The sequence below is a fragment of the Anabas testudineus genome, chromosome 23 (genome assembly GCF_900324465.2).
Source record: "Anabas testudineus chromosome 23, fAnaTes1.2, whole genome shotgun sequence".
NCBI lineage: Eukaryota > Metazoa > Chordata > Actinopteri > Anabantiformes > Anabantidae > Anabas > Anabas testudineus.
In genome coordinates, this window is record NC_046631.1 from 6,923,304 (window position 1) to 6,947,374 (window position 24,071).

At 38.3% G+C, this 24,071-nt stretch overlaps 1 protein-coding gene across 5 annotated transcripts in view; it reads left to right on the forward strand.

The window, feature by feature from the left end:
• The window catches only part of grm8a (glutamate receptor, metabotropic 8a), a 157,402-nt gene extending 140,275 nt beyond the window's left edge, over positions 1-17,127 (forward strand). The window contains exons 12-15 of one of the 5 annotated variants that reach the window (XM_026362946.2): positions 33-44; positions 14,573-14,713; positions 14,795-14,904; positions 16,788-17,127. In XM_026362946.2, the coding sequence (XP_026218731.1) occupies positions 33-44; positions 14,573-14,713; positions 14,795-14,904; positions 16,788-16,800 (276 nt within the window). In that variant the 3' untranslated portion in view covers positions 16,801-17,127. Of the gene's footprint in view, positions 1-32; positions 45-14,572; positions 14,714-14,794; positions 14,905-16,292; positions 16,373-16,787 lie in introns of those variants that run through there. The other 4 variants (XM_026362942.2, XM_026362941.1, XM_026362945.2 and 1 more) reach the window with 4 other exon arrangements.
• Positions 17,128-24,071: the final 6,944 nt, after the last annotated feature.

Here is a 24,071-nt window from a genome sequence, read left to right on the forward strand (position 1 = left end):
TCTGTTTTTAACATTTCCTTTGTGAACTACAGTCTACAGAGAGTGTGAGTATATACAGTAGCCGTTGTCTGAGCTTCATCTCCATCATCTTTAGGATTTCTGACTGCAGAAAACTTGAAACCATGCTGTTTGTACGTCTGCTAGTCAAAGTGTCTGTCTTTTAAATTACTCCATACATGACCTGTTTGGCAATTTTCTCTAGAACATTCTCTTGAAAAATGTGTGTTTCACTGGTCCATGTTTGAATGGGGATGATTTGCAATGGATTTAGATGTTTTGTTTTTTTTGTGTTTGTGTGTGTGAGGACAAGTATAGATAACAATTCACTGACAGGTGGATGGTGATACTTTGCTCTCTGGCTTTTTGTGAGCATGAAAAAACTCTGCTGAAGCAAATTTGACTTAGAGTCCAATCCCCTGGCAGTCCTCTGTAACTGCAAAACGTACTGTCTATATATAGCCGAATATAGTATCCCTGTGTGTGTGTGCGTGTGTGTGAAGAAACTAAAATGTGTCTTTTAAATAGATCAATTGATCAACACAATCTCAAATATCAATATTATGTCCCTCTGTGTCATCCTCATTCTGTGAACCAATGTGCCCACCCAAGGTTTATGTCTTCCCTTTCTCTCCCTCAATATACCAGTCGACTTCTATAGTCTTCCTCTTTTTTGTTGTGACAGGCAACTTTTATTCCTGTCTTTTCCCGCATTTCAACCCATTTTCCTTGCATTCAAGTAGGATTTCTGTCTCTGACACATAGCAAAAGGCTGACATCAAAGTGATCCAGTTTACTCAAACATCAGGAAAATCACACTCTTATTGGATGCTTCTTAGTGGGTTTCCTTTCCTCACTGTCATTTCTTTTATCTCTAGTTAGTGATGCAGGATTCCTGCAATGACATTTTCCATTTCAACAAACGCATGCAATACGATATAGCTAATTACAATGATAAGCTAATAAGGAGAATATTACTTGTTTGCTTTCCCCAGACAGAGGCTCAGATCTAGTCATAGTTATGACTGCTGGTTTCTGGCCATGCTGTATATAGTTAAGTGTTTGGCTTATAAGGATATATCTGTGTGTGTGTGTGTGTGTGTGTGTGTGTGTGTGTGTGTGTGTGTGTGTGTGTGTGTGTGTGTGTGTGTGTGAGAGTGAGAGAGAGAGAGAGAGAGAGAGAGAGATACCTGACATGCTGAAGTATCCTGTCTTAGTGGATGGTCTGAGTAGTGTCCATGCTGTGTTTGTTCAGCTAATTAGAATGTTCACCAGCGACTTTGCATTTGCATTGTGTGTTTGTCTGCTGTGTTGTATTTAATTGGAATATCCACCAGTGCACATTTGTGTGTCTGTGTATGTTGTTTCTAATTGGAATATCCTCTGGAGTGTGTGGCAGCTGGCTGGCTAACAGAGAGAGCAGAAGAGAGGGAGGAGAGAGAGGAGTGAGAGGAATAAACAGGTAATGATGTGACTCACTGATGGGGCTTTAATAAGGAGCGCTCCACCAAGGGTATAGGTTTGGCTTAAGAAGGGGGAGGGGGACTACACAAGTTAGTTGGACAACATGACTCACTTTATGATTAACTTTGTTAGTTAATGGCCATCATCTGCTTCATCATTGTTTCAATATTAGCAGTAGTCTGCTATAAGAATTAAAACTACTTGATTTATTTGTGTGTGTGTGTGTATGACTAATGCTCCACTGCTACACAGCTACTAATAGTCACTCTTAGATACATAGCAGGAGCCAATTCTCAAGTCAGAATCCTTAAGCATACTGTTAAAGGAGTTAACAAGTCTTTATCAACATATATTAAAGCATTAGCATTCAATTCTCTCTTTATGGATTTATGGATGTCACCCTTTATCGTATATATTAATTGCCTGTTGCATGGTTACGCACATCTAAGCAGTTAAGGCACAGAACCTTAATTACTCTCAGTGGTTAGCAAGAGGCAAATTTTAATAGCAATACGTGGGTTTCTCAGTAACATCACCAAGTCATGAACTTTTGGTTGCCACTTATGATACTGTCTGCTGGGTTATTTGACCAATGGTTCATTTCTCATGTAGTTTCCTGTGTTTTTGTGTTCTGTAGAGTGTTTTAAATGCTTCTAACGTCACAGTTTCTGGGGGCTCAGTCAGTTTAGTCTATGTTCCATCAGTGTAATATTCGTTAAACCTGTTGCATGTCACGTGAGTTACAGCTCAAGTTGTTGTTAACCCCTTTATGGGGATCATATATACCAGTCATAGATCTCCAGGGTTTAGTTGGTACAGATGATATTTGCTTTGGATTGGATTGGATGATTGTTGAACTTCTTCAGATGATTAGTTTGAGCTTAGTTCCTGTACATATGCCGTTTTACTGCTTCTTGTTCATGTCCCACCCTGGGCCTTAATTCACAAGACCTTTATGTGTTTTTTAAAGAAACCGCCATTGACTGAAAAGAAGCGTCCAGTCTTTGTGTCTTACGTTGAATGCAGCACAGTTTTCTGTGTGGAGCATAGTGTGGTGAAGCCTATAGAGCTCATTAGAGGGTACAGTCTGTGTTCAACAGGGGTTACAACACATATCCTTCCATCTGAAGAGATACAGTATTTCTTCAAGGCTCATTGGTTGAATAAAAAGCCATGTGCACAGCACCATATGTAACACAGGGACATAATTGTCTTTCTATACCCCTTTAGATGACTTTATCTTATGGATTAAGGTGATTCTGTCACAGCCCCCTCTATATTCACCCACTCATTGTCACATGCTTCTCTTCCCCTCTCATGTTCTTATAATTGGTTTATCTCTACTGTGGTCTCTTCTCATATTACCTATGATCCTGTATGTGTTCCCTGTCTTAGCACTAAGGTTAAACAGCATGTACAAGATAATTTTCCATTATCACATGCACCAGTATAAGTATTTTATTTAACCATGTAAATCCCACTGAGATTATAACCCTTTTGCAAGGGATACCTGAAAGATATCCTCAATAAAGGGAGTAACATTAGTATACAAACATAAATACAGTAGACACAGCTAGTACTATTATTCATTAAGAATAGAGCAAAAGAAAGCTACGACCTGCAACCAACAGAGACTAAATGTAAAACAGGATAAACGTACATAACACCTTTTCATTTGAAATTCCATAGAGCAGATACACTCATTGGTTTATCGTTGTAATCGTGGGATTTTCTTTTAATGAGAATTAAAATGCATAGGGACACACACGAAGACAATGAGATACAGAATAAGACTGTAAGAGTTAAGTCACAGAAACGGAGAGATTTGTAACCATCACCATCAAGGGAAGTATTCTTTTGAAATAGGTCATGCAGAATCTGCTTCTACCTCTAACAGAGGTAGAAGCAACCACATGTTGTTGCTGATGTCTCTCTGTTATGTCATTATGCATTTGCACAGAGACATATCTGATTATGTATTTCTTCAGTTGTCATTCTTTTAAATTTACAAGTTAAGGACTAGTGGTTTTTCTCTATCTTAAAGAAAGTTTTGGGAGGAGTTTTTTAAAGGAGTTTTTCTGTTCATAGAAGAGGACCATGCTGGTCTACATTAGCAGGTACAGGATGAAATGACAAGTTATACAGTACAGTCTAAACCTATTTTCAGAGTTCTGCAGTGTTGTAATAAAATAATATAGCCACAACACTGTGAATCTGCAGTTTTTAAGTCACTGAAGCTGCTTTTCATACCCAACCTATTCACTTTGGGTCTCCCAAGACCTCATATTCATATTATCTGTCTGACACATTGCCAATCTCTCACACCAACCCACTAAGGAACATATACATGCACTCTATTGTCTAATCTCAGACCAAAGCAAGACCCAAGAGTCTGTCCCAAAACAGCCCCTTTAAGAAGTGAAGAATGGCAAATGGCTTCACTGTGAGTAACGTTCATCTTTTTTTTCTGTCCCTGCAATAGTGTTTGGTCCCCAGGAGTATATAAAGAACACACACAATCTATCTCCATGACTCAAAAATCCATCTCTGGCCCTCGCAACACACATACATATACACAAAGTGTCGCGGCTCACCTTCCTCAGACAGATTTATGGCTGTGACTGTCCCAGTGGAGAACCAGTGACCGCCCAGATCTTTACCGGCAGTAACCGTTGGTAATCAATCTACAGTAATCTGAAGAGGTTAGGAGAGACAGAGGAGCCGAGAGATAGGGGGGCAACATTAAAGCAGCACGATGAGATAGAGAGAGGGGGCTGAGAAAGCGGGAACAATGGTGAACAAGAGAAAAGTGGAGGATGAAGGAAGGAGAGGGAGTTATAGAAAAAGAAAAGTGGGCAAAACGCTGCAACCAAAAAATGAATCAGAGTGTAGGAGTACAAAGTAAGAGTGACGTTAACAACTGATCACAGACAGAGGGAGTCAGACGAGGGTGGGATTTACACAACCAGCAAATGCTAAATACGGAAGAGAAGAGACATGCTAAAATGAAAGGGCTAAAATTACATCAATCGAAAACTGAAAAAACTGATAAAGAAGAATTAGAGAAATGTTGAAATCATCTAAGAATCAGTCATCTAAACAGCACAACTGACTCTTTTTGTTGCACACACAGCCGTGTCTGTCCCAAACACGAAGCTAGTACCTTTCTTGGTTTATTGTAACACAGTGTATTTCCATTGTATTTTGTTCTTTGACTGACCAATGGATGATTCAGCTGCAGTCCATAAAATATACAAAACTAGATAGTTAAACACAGCATTGGTTTTAACATTGTTTGCAATGACCATGACGTAATACACAAGCCTCATTGGTATTGTTGAAATATGAGAAATTACAAGGGAGCCCTCCCCTGCAATGACATTAATAAAGTACATCTCAGGAATCAGACTGTTTAGAAAGTTGGATTTAGAAAAAGGTACACATAACCATGGTTACAGTAGATTTTTAATAATGCGATTTTTAATAATGCGAAGAGAAACATGTATATAGGTGGTGGTTAAATAAGTGATTAAATCATTAAAGTCATAACTCAGAGTGTATTCGGCACTGACGTTAAATCAGAACTTCTAATGCTAATGTTGGAGTATTTAAGTAGTATCTGCTAATTAAATAAATTCTGAATTATTAAGATAAGAAATTCACAGTAAATGTACAAAATTCAACCAGTCTTCATTCAGTATGTAATTATGTGAGCAGTTGAACGTTAGCAAAATGGGTTGGGTTCCTGTAATAATCAGTAGACTGTAGACTCGGTAATCCTGAAAGGGCAAATTACAGAAAATTAGGCTGTGTGTTTACAATAGCAGAAGATGTGCAGTGATTTATAAAATGCACAGTCATTCTTTCGATTGGACCACTTTGTGGGACGTGTGTATGTGAGGCAAATTGCCTCTTATTACATACAAAAGTAGGCAACTTCTAGTGCATCAGCTTTATACACAGTACACAGGGCTAATGTTTGCTGATAACCTCTGTCCAGCTATGTAAATATTCTGTTAACAGAAGTTAGTTTCCATCATTTAAAACACCAACTATGCTGCTAAAATTTAAAAGTGGCAAATTTGCTTAAGAATGCTAAGTTTGTGCTGAGAATTGATTGTGCTACAAATAAATGACATCTTTCATCTTTCAATAGACAAGGTATATTATCAGGAAACCTTCAACTATCACCACAGCTAAACTCAGAACTCCTACAGCAGTGCACTGCAGAGGGATCAACAGAACATGAACAGGGAACAGATCACTCCTGAACAATGTTTCTTTCCTCTGCTGGATTTAGACGTCATGTCGTCTTTATTCTGACAGAATTTAGCAATCCTTGGGGTGATTATCTAAAACAGGCTGTGTTGAAGATAAAAAAAAGAGAGAGAGAGAAACCTTTTGTTCATTTTTGAAGTAATACGTTTTGTGGTCTTTTGCACAGCTCTGGTGGGATTTGGTTGTTTGGCTGAAAATGGGGAGAGACAGGCAGCAAGTGTCAGATCCAGACACTCACAGTATCCTGTATACACATGCACACTCTTAAACACACTATGACATGCACTCATACACACACATCTACTCTATTGCTCTACATTCCCAAACACATACATTTATGCGTTATGTGTTTCATATACTCACTTCAACTCTCCTGAGGGGAGCAATAGAGACAGGCAAAGACTACTGTGAATCCAAACTTTTCAACAAATTTTTTGGCCAAGGCCCAAGGCAACTCTTAAATATATTTAAGAGCATTTGATGTTTATTTTGTTTATATTTCACATTACTGTTGCTGTCATTTGACAAAGTAAGTAAATAAAAGCCTCAACATAAGCACTGTTCCATAGCTGATTAACTTGTTGTGGTGGTCATGTCTTTTTATGCTCATTGATATGGTAATTCCAATACAGGCAATTGAAAGAAGAAACCCTAAAACATGCAGTAAATGGATCCTTTTAAGTAAATCAAACCATATTAATTTATGAGGATAATTTAAGCAAAATGACAAACACTGGAAAACCACAGCTGCACTGCTGAACCCAAATTCAAGCATAAAAGAAATTCAAAGTTTCTTGCCTTTCAAGCTGTAACAGGTGCAGGTGCAGTTACTTTCATCCAGTTTCTGAGAAAGGATAGGAAATACTTTGCTTCACGCTTTTGAAGCTTTGTCACAATCAAAGCTTTGGGCAGCGTCCAGGTCTGAATTAGGAATAAAATGTCTGGTCAACAAAGAGTTGTGAGGTATTGCTGAGAAGTTAGAATTGTTATTCTATTTGCTATTTCAGTGTCAATTAAACCTGGATGTTGCATAGATGTTTAAACACTGCAAACCACTAAGTGTTGTGCATCTCCTAAGCTCCAGGAAAACAGCAGAGTTCATTTGTATGTGAGCACAATGGCTTGCTGTACTCCCCGAAGTCAGTAGTACTGTATGGGGAGTGTGTAAATAATGTTTGTGCAACTATGTGTCCTTGAATATACCCAAGTTTCGATAGCTTAACATGAAGAAGAGATGTGGATTAAGTTAGTTCATAGAGTTGAAGTCATAGAATAAGGATGTGATTCATTAGAATTACAAAACAGAGTTGGGACTATGTAGTATTCAGTGTTATTTCCAGCTTGTTCCTGTCAGGATAGCATAGTGACAGCTGCAGACATACATTTAACATCCATGATAGAGGAGCAGAGATACAGTACATGCTTGAGGTGTGACACATTTATTCCTGACATTTTGGCCAGCAGTCTGCTAACTAGTGATGCTCCATGTAGGTCCTTGCTGGGTATTTTAATTGGCTGGAGCTGTGCACAGTGGGGCCACAATCATGTCAGTCAGGAGAGAGAGAGAGAGAGAGAGAGAGAGATATATTCACAACAGGGCCAAATTCACAGTATGCTAAACAATGAAACCTTCATGCACAACTCAAATCTGAGTTTGACCTGAGACTGCTGGCCATACCTCATACGGATCTGTAAGTCTATATGAGCTACACTAATTAGCTGTGGCACAGCAAACACAGATATAGCATCATTTTATGAAATATCATGTGCACTCTTTCATGACACACAGACCTTACACAACTATGGATTAGACAGAGAAAAAATGTCCCTTAAGTGCTATTTTGTAAAAGATAATGTGGCACCCATAGACAACAGTGACCAGGCTTGGGCCCAATTAAGCTGCACTGACTCGAAGTTAAAATATTATGGCAGAGAGCGGAGTGTTCTGTGTCAGAGCTTTTCTTAGAGACTTGTTCATCACTGAAAAATGTGTGTGATGGGTCTGTTGGAGCAGTACAATTTGAGGATTTAACAAGCTCTGGCTTTAAAAGTAAGTTTTTCATTCACAGGAATTTCTAAGAACACCTTCTCCTCTCACCTTTAAGTTGTTTTTTGAGCAAAAAATGGTTTTCTAAATGATATCTTAAATGCCACAGCTGTTGTTTTGAGTTGAACACTTCAAGTAATTGTAACTTCTGTCTAGTTGTTACTTTTAACTGTGGCCATACTGTGAACATTTTTTTTACACTGCAGTACTGCAGTTTTCTTTTTCCTTTCTATTGGTTAGGGTTTCCTACAATAACGAGTTTTATTGAAGCTCTCCAAGTTAAGTCTTTCTAACTCCTAGCAAGCTATGGATTTGTCTTTTTAAGTGTTGTGATCAGCTCTTCAGTGTGGGGGGAAACAAAAGTAAAACACACATTTTTAGAACATATAATGTAGATGTTTTAAGGCATGTATTTTCATCAATCCAAATAACAAGTCTAGGTTTATACATATAATATAGTGCAGTGATATTAGTACAGTTGAACAGCTAGTTTTACAGTAAAACACTGTTCACATTTAATTTATTCGTTGTTTTGTATTAACAAGCCCTGAAGTCATGTCAAGTGTGACATTCAAACATATCTGCAAATAGTGATCTCATAAAAAGTGGTAGACACGCCATTTGTCATGACCAGTCTAATTTTTTCAAATATAAATAAAAATAAAATCTCTTTACCCTCCCACGGCTCAGGTGATTAAAATGATGAGTGGTCCCATGGTGTGAGTAGAAACAAACAGGAGGTGTCAATTAGACACACAGAGAGGGCCACACACACATACACACACAGAGAATAGTTTGTCACTAAATGGAAGTGTGAAGCTAGTTGGGGACCCTCAGGCAATCTGAAAAGTCACCCCACTAAAAAGATTTGGTTGGTACAAGCATCTATCAAGGAGAGCTAAAGTCATTATCACAGTAGCATGTTAAAGAATGCAGAGCTGAAAAAGGGAGAAAAACAGATAACAGGGACATAAGAGTGGGGTTGAGAAGGCAGAAAGACAAAGAGATGAAGACACTGAGAAAAGAGTAAGAAAGATATAAGGTAGTGTGGAGTGCTGGACACTTACCTGTAGAAGTGGGGGAGCAAGGAAGTGACACAGAGAGATGGAAAGATGTCTCTGGGGATGAAAGATGTCCTGTCCGTGCATATATGCTGCTGCAATGAAATGCTTCTAAAGTTAGTTATACTTTTAACAGTGCGCACAGCGACATCAACAAATGACAGCACACAGCTACTCAACCGCTTGGCAACACACGACAAAAAGCCAGTGTTGTCATAATTTGAACATTTGAGCTTCTGTGTGCCTCATGGGAAAAATGATCTTTGTATCGAAAACGACACACCCATGGAAAAAAAAAAAAAAGCACCAGGACTTTGTTCCTCAGTTCACTCACTCAGCTCTGTCTTTCTCTTTATCACAAGGTCTCATTATTTCCCTTTTTTCTTTTTTTTATTCTTCTCATCCTTTTTCTCAGCCACTGATTGTTCTCCCAAATGTTTCCTTTCTCTTTTGTTGCTTGCCTGCTTCCTGTCTTACTTTCTCGTCTTTATTCTCTCTCCCACTTACAAAAAATGTCTTTTATATTCCCACCATCTGGCTCTCTGTCTTCCTCCTTGTCTGCTTCTTTTGTCGTCTCCCCTTCTCTTTGCTGTTTGCTAAGTTGGTCATGTTGCTGGTCGGAAATTCTCTGACTGCTGATGAAGCATTTGCTGCATCATGGTTTGTTCAGCTTTGGGAAATCTCTGGTTTTAATAGCAACGATTGAATAATATCACTACTTAAATGTAGATCATCTGATGGTCAAGCAGTGTTAGTGAGGGGGTTGCAAGTCTGCAAAATGGGAGGAGTTAGTAAAAACTCTACAAGAATTGGGGGCTTAATTGTCATGTGTGTCACCCTTTTGTACATATCACTTTGAGAGAACTGCAGTGTTGGCAGAAGATAGGCCTAATTAAATGTTTTAATTAAAATTTCTTCTGATGTAGACTTTACAAGCTGTACATTCTGTTGCTGTGTCATTTACAGTGTCGCCAATTTAACCCAGAATAGCCATTAACATTGGCTGTCATGCTTCAGCTATCAAAAGCAGACACTGCGCTTTTTAATTTTTTAGTGGCTGGCTTAACTATCAACCTGCCTTTCTCTCTGGATCAGCCACGTGTCCCAGGATCTGTGCTCTTAAACAGCTATTAGCAACTTGCTTTGCCATGCTGCTCCGGAGACTTGACATCTAATGTTGATGACCGTATATGAAACTGACCAAAAGTGATGACCAAAATTTCACATCCTGACATAAGTTGTTTAATGTCCAAATACAACACTCGTACTGTTTACTGTTTGCTGGTCCTTGTCAGACTTTTCACAAAAATTAAAAGAAAGAGCATAATGTGACATTTTCTGTTTTTAGACTGTGTTAATATCATCATATATATATCATCATCCTACTCTGGTATTCAATCACATCTACTGTAGGAACCAGCTCTCATCCTGCTACAGCTACAGTCTCTTTCCCTCCCTTTCCAAAATGTGTTTGTGGTGTGAATCACATAATTTAATTTGTCCCAATTTGGCTTTCCTACTTTCCTGCTTACGTGAAATGACTGTATTAGTTATTGATGTTTTGGGAAATGAATCATGTCCTGACAATTTGTCATATTTAACCAAATATACCAGAGAAATTATGGATAATAGCAGCATATCCTTAGGCTTTGCCTCAAGACAGTGACAAAACCTTTGACCATTGCTCTTTTCAGCATTCACTTCCTCTCAGGTGACGCAGAGATCAACAGTCACAGAGTTTAAACAGTTTAAACAGAAGAATTTGCATTGACACCTGCATACATCTGGCCAGATAAGCAGCTCAGTGGACTGTGCAGCAGTTCCTTTCTTCCTCTCCCGTCCACCTGTTCACCTTCATCCTCTACCTCCTGCCGTTGCCTTGGCAACCAACCAAAACACCCAACTCTCTCTGAATATTGTGGGATCATCAAAGTGACTTGAACTACGCAATATGTGCTGTGGCTCAGTCTCGATCCACATCGAAAGCAGACGGTTTCGCAAATACTATTTGTTGGAAATGATTCAGTTGCCTCTGATCTGCTGAGTCTGAGGAGACAGAGCAATCCTTGTGTTCTCTGTGATACAGGATGTTCAATAAACTGTAACCAGAGCAGTATATTTGCAAATATGTTCAGCATGAGATGAGATTTCCTGGAGAAATTTTAAAACGTAATCAATGTGGCTGTGCTTATGAAAGATGGTAATCAACACTGTAATAAGGTCTGAGTTAAACAGCAGTGTCCCTGTACACTGAGCACTAATTGAAAGATACCAACAAAACACTGTTGTAATCAGCACTGAGCACTAAGTCGGTTGTTACTTACTGATATCAACCAACATTTTGGCTAAAGCGTTACTTCCTGTAATCTTGAGACTAAATGTGAGTGTAGCACAAAGCCAAGTGTCTGTCCACAGAATCGAGTGCATCTTTCCAACTTTTTCTTTATTTTTCCCCAGTCCTCTTCTTTTCTCTCCCCAGGTGTTAAAAGCACATCAGCTGTCACTCTTACGCTCTGTTCTTCACGCTGATTCTCTTCTTATCACGGACCAGAGAGTCTGCGTCTGTAAATGTTTTAAATCTTAAGGGAACACACTGTATGCAGCCATCCGTAGCTAATCGTCTACTTTCCGAGTGTGACTTCTGGGATAATAGAGCGCTCTTTTGACGCATACACTTTTAGCCATTATCAGCTATGGACAGTAAGGTGGAGGAGGATAGTTTCAGTGTGTGTGTGTGTATCTTTGTGTAAATAACAGCTGGAAGCCACGACTTTGGACCAAAGGCTACATGTAATAGAAGCAGCTATCAGCAGACTTGCTGCTGTTTTGATAAGAGTTTGCTGCTTAAGGGAATATCTTTTTTCTCCCTATTTTCAGTGTTTTGTGCTCTTTTCTTCATTGACTCCCTTTCAGTATTTTATTTTTCGTTTCTCTATCTCAGTGTCGTTTCCCCCTCTCTTTTACTGAAAACGTATTGTTCTGTCTCCATCTGTTCCTCTCTGATACTGCCACTAACTGATCCCTGTATCAGTACGATTCAACTGAGTGCAATTTGTTGGCAGGAAATATGAAAAAGAAACAGTATGGGAGAGTACAAATGAATCAACAAATTCCCTTGTGCATTTTTCTCCATGATCATTTTCCTCTTGCTCAACTGGTAATCTAACATAACTGTACAATACAGAACAAAAAAACAAAAAGCAAACTCCTGTGTTGGGGCTTTTGTTGAGTGTTTGTCTTTGTTCTTGTGGCTGAGTTGAGCGTCAGAGGAAGTCGTAGAGTATTAACTGCCGACAAGCAGAATGTGATGTTGCAATGATCATCCTGGTCTCAGCATCATTTATGTCCAGTCTTTATCAAATAATGTGTATTTAAATGAATATTAAATGCAGTACAGCTTCATATGAAAATGTGGTGAGGCAGTTAGTTGTGATTTTTAGGTTTGGGATAAGGCAGTACATATGATAAATAAAAAATTAAAACGGAGAAGATTAGCATGGCCTTCGCAACAAAAAGGGGTTAGGGAATGCATTATGTCAATCAGTGTCCTCACACTGTCACACTGCCATACAGAAATGTGTGTGTGTCCGTTTGCTGTCGGTTTATTTACTACACACTCCCTTTTCCCTTTGGCTACTGTCAGAGTTATCAGCTCACACCTTCGGGCAGGTGTGTGTTCTTTTTACTCTACATTTTTGAGGACCTGTGTGAGTTTAATTCTGATGATATTTTTGGCTTTTTGGCTACAATCAGGTTTGGATGTAGAGTTAGGTTTAGCGCTACAGGTTTTGGTTTGGGGTTTGTTAAGTTTGATTAAGCTGTTGGAATTGTTAAGGTTATGGGTCAAAGAATGCATTTAGTGCAAAATGTGAGTTTTAACCACCATCACTCTGTTCCTGATAATTGACTGTAAATAGCATGACAAGTGATTCCGGCTATTTTATTTTTAAAGTTGAGAAATTGAGCACCTTTTATTAAATGTGGTGTTACTGCAGGCAGACTGTTTAGGTATGACTTTCTTTATTTGGAGAATGTAGAACTATCACAGTCAGTTTCCAGTGTGGTGAAAGACAGTCAAACCAGGGCAGCTCAGAGCTTTTACTGTCGACAGGGTCACATCATCCTTATGTTTGTATGTTTGTATGTCTTTATTTATTTATTAATTATCATTTTTAGGAAAAAAAAAACCCTGAATCCTGCCTGACTGTTGCAGCCTTGGTTTAATATATTTCTTTTTATACTAGTTTATTGAATATCTAGTTGAATCTAGTTAGTTCACGTATGAACAGTATATATGTACCTATATGTAGGTAAATGCACCATACCAGATGGTTCATTTTGTCATTGGGAAGTTTTTTCAAAAGCAGTTTAATGTAAGAACAAGACTAATGTGAAGTTTTGTCTCCATACTTTTTTACTTTGTCAATTATCTGTACTAAATATACCAGGGGACTGGAAAGTGACTTGGAGAGACTGGCTGTCCAAGGAGTGCAGCTTAAGTTTCTCTCTGTTCTACTTTCTGCTTCTTGTCAGGCTGTAGTTACTTGCACTGTCTCCATCCATGTTCACTTTTTGACAGTGTGAACCTGGTTACTGTGGTCTTTGTGTATTTTTTGTCTAATTACTTTTGTTTGTCTTTGCCCTTCTTTTCTTTCTTTTTCTACTTAGATTTCTCTTTCTATTTTTACCATATATTTCTTTACCCCCCCTTCATCTATCTGCCTCCCTCCATATACCATATGCAGTGCTTGCCTGATAAGCACCATGTCTTGAGAGCTTGTCAGCTGTGTCAGGGATGTGGGTGAAGTCTGTCATTACCTCTGTCCTCCTCCAAACTACTCACTGAAACTCACCCAGGACCCAAGGACTCTAGTGCTCAGTCCACTGCAGTGTGTATCTGTGTGTGTACCTTGCTGTCTTCTTATTTTATAATAACTGTCCTCTAGCTTTTTGGCAGAATCGATGTGGACTAATAAAAAAAAGTCTAATTTAGTATAGTGTACATAACAATTCTGACTGTCTGCCTACAATACATGTTATCATATGTGTCCATCAGTCCACTTAGGCTATCCTCTCTCTGTTACCTGTCATACCTGTTACCTGTCCAGTGTACTGGACACCATCTGTCCTCCTGTCTGTCTGACATTGCAACTGTGGCCATTCAGTCTCAACTGAATAAATCCAGAAGTACACTTTTGGGAGTTTGGGGAGGAAACTGTAGTTTAGCTTAGTTTTTGAAAAAGTTTTCTATTCCTAAAGGACCAAACCATTAGATACTCAAGTTTTCCGAGACACTCAACACAAGAGTCAATTTAACTCAATTTCTGCCACTTACTTGATGCAATAAACCACACCTATCTGTTTTTTTCAGCCTGTCAGAGAATGCAAGGAATCATTTTGCATTTTAAGACAAGAAGGGGAGATCTGCAGCAAATGGGCAATTAAGCAACTTCATTACTACCATCATTTCATATAGCATTTGATCTACCTGCCTGTATGTCACTGTAACTACACAAATGTTCTGCTAATTATGCTCTTGTTAGACCATCCTTTAGTTCCTGTCTTCCCCTTCTTCCCATCTGTCCTCGTCCTTTTTCCCCTCATCACACATATTCTATAGTTGGGCGATTACACAGACCATCTCTGACAACTTGAAATGTGATAAATGACTCTCTTTTTCCCTGTCTCTGTATTTCTGTGTTTCTCTCTTTCTCTCTTTGTCTAGATGTATATCCAAACCACCACCCTGACCATCTCCCTCAGTCTGTCTGCTTCTGTGTCTCTGGGGATGCTCTACATGCCCAAGGTCTACATCATCCTCTTCCACCCCGAGCAGAACGTACCCAAACGGAAACGGAGCTTCAAGGTGAGGTGGAAGAAGAAAGGTAAAACTCAGTAGTAAAAATACCAGTAATGTGTATTAACAGTTGAATTGATAATGCTACAGGCCATTGTGACAGCTGCCACCATGTCAGGCAAACTGACCCAGAAGGGAGGAGACCGGCCTAACGGAGAGGTGAAGACTGAGCTATGTGAGAGCATGGAGACCAACAGTGAGTAAGAGAACACCAAAGTTTTATAACTATACATATAATAAACAATATAGCACCAGAGAGACAAAAGAGAAACTAATTCATCAAAGTCACACAAAACAGCTGGGTTTTGAATTTAAAAGTAAAAGTGTAGAGTTTCCTAACATCATTAGGAAGTTGCTTCCTGTCCTGTCTATGTGCAGCAGAATATGTAAAAGCTACTTTAACTTGCCTACTGTTGTCTATAGGAAACTGTCAACCCTGCTGGATTTATATTTTTCAAAGACCTAGGGTATTTTGAGACCATATTATTGAGTGATTTATAATTAGCAGCATCATTTTAAAAAGTATCTGTAGGTATCTGGAAGCTGTGAAAATGCAGTACAGGAGTATTGTGTTCAAATCTTCCGGTTCTTCCGGCAGCAGTGTTTTGCCACAAGTTATTCAACGGTCAATACTTTTTCCATCAATAGTCCACCCTGCTGAGCTGAAGGCATGAATGAATTTCTCCTGTCTTGTTATTTGTTTGAGATGATCAAATGCTGAGTAAAATGCAGGTCTGAGTAAAACAAGACTGCAACATTTTAACTTGGGTTTTTTCTTTACTCCTCTGGAATCAAGCTGGGCAGTAATTTTCAGTCTTTCCTTCTTGTTGCCAAATATAATTATTTCAGTCTTGTCTCTGTTTAGGTGAAGGGCATTTCATTGCATGCAGCTATTTACTTGTTCTGAGCGCAGATACGTCAAGTCTAAAGCTTCATAGTGATTTAGTGATTACTGCGTAGCTGTAATGAGCGCTATAACACTATTGTTATGTATGATGTGTTTGTTTATATGTATGTATGTACATCAGTGTTTACATGTCTGATTAGCTTTGTGTGTATGTGCATCCAGTATGCATGCTTTGTATGACTCTTCATCTGGCTTATGTTTGGTAGTGTCTCTCATCAAGTACTGACTGTGTAGTTTGTTGGCCTGTCTTCATCTATAACTGTAGAGCCTAAGCCATGCTTACCATGTGTCTCTGTGCAGTCTGTGAATACTGTGTACCTTTGTATAATTGGTTCTGAGCAAACAATGCTCTCCTGTCAGCACTTTATTAGGATCAGTGAAGGAAATGGTTCACAGTTCATTCATTTAGCCAGTAGGTAAATTGCTTAGTCACCTCCTTACATACTTCAGTGTGCCAAAAGTTTGTAAATTAGTAGGTTCCAAGTGGTCCAGGCAATAATTTATTTGTACAGTAGTGATGGCCAGAAAGCAAGCTTGAGATTATCTACTTACTTTGCCAAAGAGTACTCTTGAGAAAATATCAATAAAAACCTTTGGACATTTTTCACATCTGAAAGAAATGAAAAAGAACTGCATGCGCCAAGAGTCATTTCGTTGTTTTTTTTTTTTTTTTTCATCAAGGACCATTATTCCGACAGTGTTATGGCAAAACATAAGTGAAAAAAGACTTGTATGAAAGCATCAGAGTATAACAATAGCACAGTTAGAGGCCTGCGGTTGCTGCAAAAACATTGACATTTCCCATGAAATGCCTGAGGGGACACAAGATGTAATGGGTTTGACAGAAAGCCCCAGCAACTCAGGTGGACTGTGGATGTGACACAGTTACGTTACCATCTGAAGCAAAATCTGTTCTCAACTGCTCTTTCTTCTCTGTTTCTTCTCGTTTTTCCCCCCTCCATCCCTCCAATCTGTCCTTTCTCCCATATATATTTTGTTATAAATTTTTTTTCCATCTCATCATTTTTGCTCACTTGAACTCTTTCTCTTTTTTTTTATTCTCATCACTTCATCTTACTTTTTTGGTCACCTTGATCCACCTCCATCAATACTTACTACACTTTTAATCTACATCAACTCCTCTTTCCATCATTTGCCCTTTCCGCCTTCATGCAGCTTCATCAACTAAGACGACATATGTCAGCTACAGCAATCATGCCATCTGAAGGGACCACAGAAGACGGAGAAGGGGATTGGACAGGAGATAGGAGGCGTGTCTTGGGGGCAGAGCCAAGTGAAGTGCAGTGAAGGAAGGAAGGAGCTGTCATTCAAAGCCGAATGACTTGAATCAATGGAGTCCAATGGAATTCAAGCATGAGACATTTTGTATTGTTCTGCATCAAACCACAGAGAGGTGGGACCACATAAACAGCCAGTCAGTGTGCCTGCTTTCCCGATGCTCACAGCTCATTGGTCCTACCATGAACTTACCTGTTAAAAAAAAAAAAAAAAAAAAGACACAACATGAAAAAATTGACATACCATAGGACACTGTGGTGGACAGAGTAACTATCAAAAACTACAAAAAAGAAAAAAAAAATATAAAAATTTAAATATATTTAGAAAAAACAACTCTCAGAAACCCTGTAGACATTATATCTAAAAGGGCAAAGGTGGGGCTGGGAAAGAGATTTAACAGATTACATTTTAAAAGATATTTAAAAAGACAAACGTAAGAGAAAATCTATGAGACTCAAACATGTTTGTTGTTATTCTCTACTTGTAAGTATTTTTGTGGTTGTGACGATTTTTCATTCTTGTCTCACCGTTGTCTGATGGATCACCCTTGCATAATGAGATGAGTGTGTTCCCTCCTGCTGTCTCGGCTAACCAGGTTGTAGCCTTGGGTTGTAAACCTGTAAAATGCCATGGTTGAAGCATGCCAGTTTTTATACAAAAAGGAGATTTATTTATAATAAAGGAATGTTTTGCAAATGTGTAGATTGGGTGGTCATGCTTTTGAAAGAAATGTGGGCAACCTGCCGAGCGCGTAATCATTACTTTATTTTTATTCAGTTTTAAGTATTTTCTTCCTCCCTCCTCAGACCTCTCTAGGTCTTAGAGGATGTGTCACAAAGTACAAGAGGACACAGAAACCTGTTGGAAAAAACAAGGCCTGGAGGGAGAGTGTGAGGGTAAATGAGAGAGAAAATGATATTATAATAAATACCTCAAATTGAGTGGTAGATATGAAAGCAAAGTGGATATAATTCCTCTCTCTTTACACATGCAGTGATCCACCAAATGCCCTACCTTCAAAAATACAGAGAAACAGTCTGTCAACAGTAAATCCCTTTTTTATTGGTGGAGCAATCAGCAAGGCTGCAGGCAAAGTGAAAGGACAAATCACACCATTTACGAGCGGGCGGTGTTTCCTACACTCAGATGAGAGGTGAAAAGGTGTAAAGTTCTGCTTGTGTGTTCTTGTGAATTTGTGTTCTTATACTTTTTTTTTTGCCATTTTTCTTTTTTGGAGGCTGTGAAATGCATCGTTGAGGAGAACGATAAGGTGGATGTGTAGACTACACGGCAAATGTAATCCCAATAGAAAAGGCCTTTTTCCATGAACAGAAAATCTCTGGTACAATTTCTTCAGCTGCTATTTTTGTGTCAACTGGCAAATCCCAAATATCCTTGAGCACAATACTACTACTACTACTAATACTACTATTAGTAACAGTGAAGTTCTTTAGTTATTTCAAGCAAAATGAGACATTTCAGCATTTTGATGGTGCTGGATAAAAAGTCAGGGAGTTATTAAACTCATTAGATGTCATTGTCAGGAGACCATAAACATGTTCAAAATTCCCAATCACAGTCACAGTGAATGCAATACTTCTTGTAGTCATTCCTAGAGCCTAGGCACTAGCATCACTTGAATACATGGTGTAACTTAATATAAATAGAAAACTATCACTATTTTCTACCAGCATATTGATTAACTTCAGTTTGAATAAGCAACTCTCATATTTTCTTTTTTTAAATCACTTGTTACAAGTCACTCTGGGAATTGTTTAAACTCGAGCAGACATCTGGAACGTCAGGTTTCAGTCCTATAATTGATTTATGTAAGCAAATGTTAGCTGCCTAACAAATGTGATGAAATGGATAACTGCCGAGGTGTCTTGGGCCGTGTTCTTTGACACGTGTTTGTCATCGCGCATGTAAATCTGTCTAAAAGTGAGCCACTGTTTCCTGAAAGAAAGCAGATGGTGGATGTTTTGACCTCATTGTCACTCACTTGGTGAATGATGCAGCTGCTTTGTGCTCAGGATGGATTTGTTGAAATTAATTAGCGGTGAATCAGACTGACAAAAGTGACAGAGCACAGGTGTGAAACACTGATAATCAGCCAACCATGACCCATGTTTTAAAAATTGAGTTTAATCAAATTTTATGTTATTAAGATGCACTTTTCTTGAAGTGCATCATAAAAGCATTCTTGTAGGCTTCAATGGGCACTATGACGTCATTTCCAACGATCCTACGTTTGAAATCTCCTATAATCAGATTTCCCTTTATTAGAGCACATACTCAGTAGGTATTTTAAAATGCCAACTCTGACTTGCAGGTATTCTTAATCTCTATGCAAATTTTAAACAAGATGTAATTGTAAATTCTGCTAGTTATTTTAGGTTTGTGCGCCTCAGGTGTGAGCACACATCCCTTGAGCCCAAACTCAGCTGTGCAGCACAGCTCATCACAAGTGCAAGACGGCACAGAGCACCCGGACTGTGTGAGCACTGTGCAGGGAACAAGCGGGTTGATTATTGTCACGCATTACGCACAAGAACAGCTATGCATGTAAAAATAGGATTTAGAAAGTAACTGCTTTCAAACAATTTATGATTAATTACGATTTCATACTGAAATGAATTGCACATGCATTTGAAAACGGAATGATACATGGTACTGATTTGTGTTTTGTTAGTTTCTTTTCAAAGGCACATCTACCTGGAAGTCTCTTTATGCGTTATGCAAGTTCATTTGGGTTTTCAAGAAAGCTTATGATATAATTAAACATCCTAAAAGAAGCTAAATAGATGCTCTCATTAGCAGTTTACTATCCAAAACAAATTTTTATTGAATGGAAAAATTTAGTCAAGCACACTTTCATAACTGATCCTTGAACCATAAGTTCAAGACACTGTGGAACACACAGGAAATGAGGTGTGGCCATTTTTTGCATTAGCCGTAGTTAAGAATTAGGAGCTATTTATTTCTGACTAGTCAATGTTCTTTTTGAACCTTGTTAAAAGGTAAAAAAGATCCTAATGACCTTTCTTCTTAACAGAATTTAAAGCCTCACTGCCGTCATTCATTCTGAATGCTCAGCTTGAAAAGTCAGGGAAATAGAAAAAAACGTTTTAGTTTTCTCCTTTTAGTGTGTTTTGTTAGTTTGCAGTGTGTTTTGCTCTACTTTAGGCAGTGCAGGACATACTTTCCAACAGAGGAAATAATTCATGGTGTCTCCAGCAGACTAATTCAATTACCAATCTCAGACTACTGCCAGTGTGGCCAGTGAAACAGAGAACAGTGGGTGGCTGAAGAAAACAGCTCTCTTTGCGAAATCACACCTCTTCCCACTTGAAATAAATGTGTGTGTGTAAAAGAGAGAGAGAACAAAACAGCTGGCCCACCACCATGTGTCCTTGTGGCTGCAGCAGCACTTATAGGCTTGTTGGATGATGTTACCATGGTATCCAGACCAGATGTCAGAGTCAGCGAGAAGGTCCTGATCTGGCTCGTTATTAATCAGGCATCTCAGAGTCCACATAGGGAATCAGACTGACGGTTAAAGTAGAAGAGATATACTTATCATAGAAGTGGACTTATTTCTTAATCTGCTGGTTGTCTCAGGTCCTTTGAGGTTGATGGACATTACCACAACTCTCTTTAAAATAAAATTAATGATGGCATCTTGTAGTATTTAAAATACAGCATTTGATGCCAGAAACAAAATGCACAAAGAAGTTTTCCAAAACTCATTAAAAAAAATAATAAAAATACTTTACTATACTATACACATCTTATTTTAAAGATCTTATTTCTTAACTACTCAATGTCATTTTCAATTCTCCCCATCAAACATTGGATAATTATGAAATTAGATTTATTTATTTATCTTGTCCCTTTTTAGAAATGTTCCCGTTACTCACACTAGCTAAGTTGTGCATTTTCACCCACCATGTATACATATTAACCCAAATGATGGTGGCAGATTTACCACTTGACATAACTTGCAGTTTTTGACACGGTGCATCAAAAATGGGTTCTAGCTGACCAGCTAAAATGCTAACTTTTACTAATTGTTGATTTTATGAACTTTAGCTAACATATCACAGTGTTCAGTCAACTGAAATTAATTGAAAAGCATGAGAAGGAAAAGTGTAGATTTCCAAAAATAACCCTGTTTAATTTACATACTTTGTTTGTAGAGTGCCTCTGTTACTACAGCTCTGTGGACTATGTTTCAGTATGTGCATACATGCAAACATTGACAGAGTTGATAGTAATTAGGTTCTTAAGCTGTGATCGCTGTTCTGGGAACAGTCAACTGAACAGTGTTATTTTTGCTGTTATCCCAAGATTTTTACTTTCCTTACTTTCTCTTCTCTAGTGATTATGTACATCCATAAAAAAATATGATCTAAGTCTCAGTTATTGCTTTTTCGCCCATTTTTGCTACAGTATAGCAACAACTCTGAGTCCTCCAGATGACCTCGGGTTTAAATATATTTTAAATTACTCTTTTCTCCTCAGACAGTTCAAAATAGAATTGTACTTCTCCATGCAGATTTACTGCACGAATGTTCTTCATATCCTAAACCTTGAGTAGATAACCATGTAATCTGGAGCATAGAGGAAAACTGTTTTTGTATTGAATCGTCAAATACCATTTTTACTTAGTTTTGCTCAAGGGAAATTATTTTCCATTTATTGTATTTTTATTTTTTCTGTTTTTCTTCTGTATCTTGGATGCATGCGTGTGTGTGTGTGTGCGTGTTTGTTTGCAGGTGCATGTATGACTTTGTGCACAATCATCTGAATTGTAGGAAGATGGGGAACAAGTAATTTTGAAGCGTCTCGGTGCTGCTGCAAATACAAACTTTCGTCTCTCCTCACTACTCTGCAAACACTCTGGTATCACAGTGATGTGCACAAACAAAATTATCTACATGAACACAGAATATTTGCACATATTGCAAGATATCAGTCTGTCCTTTAACAATTGCTGCTCCAAGACATTAAATATTCAGAAACATTGGTAATAGTAAAAGTATGTGTCATTCTTATTTTCAGATGTTTTACCAATATCACAAGCCCTCTGCCCATTATATATTTAGTGTCCTGTCATTTCAGTTTCTAATTTTTGCAGGTTGTCTTTAGGGATGCGTAAATGCATCAGTAGCCCTGTAGCAGAGTGTGCGTATGGCTGTATTCACCTCCAGTCATTTCTATTTGTGAGTATATGTGCACTATTGTTTCAGTCAGTCCATCGTATGTGTGTGTGTGTGTGTGTGTGTATAAACATAGAGGAGATGGGACACCTGGGAGAGACGGCAACGACAGAAATGTCTCACCTGTCAATCATGTGCTTCCTACACTGTTGTGCTGAGCAGGAGGAGGAGGAGGAAAAGAAATCTGAAATGCTTCCATCCCCTTAATGAGGAAGGCCTCCGTTGGGGAGTTAAGAGTGCTTAAGGAACGGAACAGTGACTTGAGATGGAAAACAAAGAGTGAAAAACAGTGGAAAACAGCCTGTTTGCCTGTGTTTAAGGTTTCTTTGGCAGCCTGCGAAACCTCCCAGCTGAGACTTTATCGTAATTAGCTCTGTCAGATGGCCTGTACCAGGGGAAGCTATTACCTTAAATAGACTCACCAGTGATACGGATCCTGGTTCTTACAGATGTTTGGATGCCTGTTGAAGATACAGCTGGCTGGCACCGGTGTGGGCACTTTTCCAGTTTTGAGAGTCTGATTACTGATGCAGAATTGAAATATATAAACTGGGAGTTCTCAGAGAAACAAAGTGTTGAACATAGAGCTCACACTGTCATATATAAGAAACTGCATCAGAAATTAAAAAATACCTTCAAGATATAAGATAAGATCAAATGAATTAATATCAGAATGGAAATTCAGGTTTTTCAGGTTAATTTTTCTACTCAGGTTTACGTATCCATATAAGAACCATATAAATGCAGGACATTATTTCAATGATGAGTTTTATTTAGCTGTTAGTAGAATAAACCATGTTGCTAAAACACACCATTTTAATCCAGTAGATTTAAGACCAGCTATACACTCATTAGTCTCTCATCATAGATTTCTATTAACCCTGGTTAATTGCACTAAATTGTTGTATACCAAGTGGGGATTCTGCTCATTTGGTTAACGTTGAACTTAAGCTGTTCGCAGGATTGTCTTGTTTTCATAGTGAGTTGAATGACATGTTAGTGTGTGGCTGTCAGCACAGGTCCTTGTAAATGTATTCTTTCGCCAAAGAAGTATAAGTGTAGTAAAAAAAACATCTGATTCAATTTAACCCCTTAAAATTAATTTACATTAGTTTTCTAGATCTCTTCCAACTGTTCATTTGTTTTACATTACTCGCCCTGAACATTTAAATTGGTTTTCTGTGATAGTATAGTATAATCAATTTGACATTTTACACTAGCAGTGTACTTGCTAACTAGAACTACGTACTTACTGTCAGATGTGTGAAACTGGTTTTCACTTAATACGTTACACTGTGATAGAGTGTATGGTTCTGAACAGTTTTATTTGGTGTTGACTGGGTTTCCTTCCTAAATGCTGATGTTTTTCAAAAAACCATCTGCTAAACAGCACATAGGTTCGGATGCCTCTTGATCTGTCCTGTTTTATATTCATATGGTGATGTTTATGAATAAGGACAGCGAAGAGCTTTATTTATATCCAGCAAAAGAAAAAAAACTAAAATAAAATTATACGGGCTGAATTTATAGGTACATGTAGTTACAAGAAGATATTGGTCAGTCCTTGACACATAACATACTACATAGATACTGCTTTCATCATAGGAAAGTATGTACCTAATTTGCAAAATTCTTCTGGTGTTGTTGTTGACGTTGAATATGATGTTTTATATGCCTAAATATCAGCTCCATCAAAATCCATCTTTCTAGTGATGTGCCAAATAAAGCTGAAATGTGCATGTGACTAATGAAGGTGGAGGAGATTACACTATTGTCCCATGTCCTCTGTTTCTGGTTTCATAACAAGACATCTGTTGCTGAGGGACAGATTATCTACACGACTCTAAGGTCACATGCTGACAAGATTATGAGGTGCAAAGGTGTCAAGTCTGTGGCGAACACCTATATAAGCATCTGCCGAACTGATTCACAGCTCAGC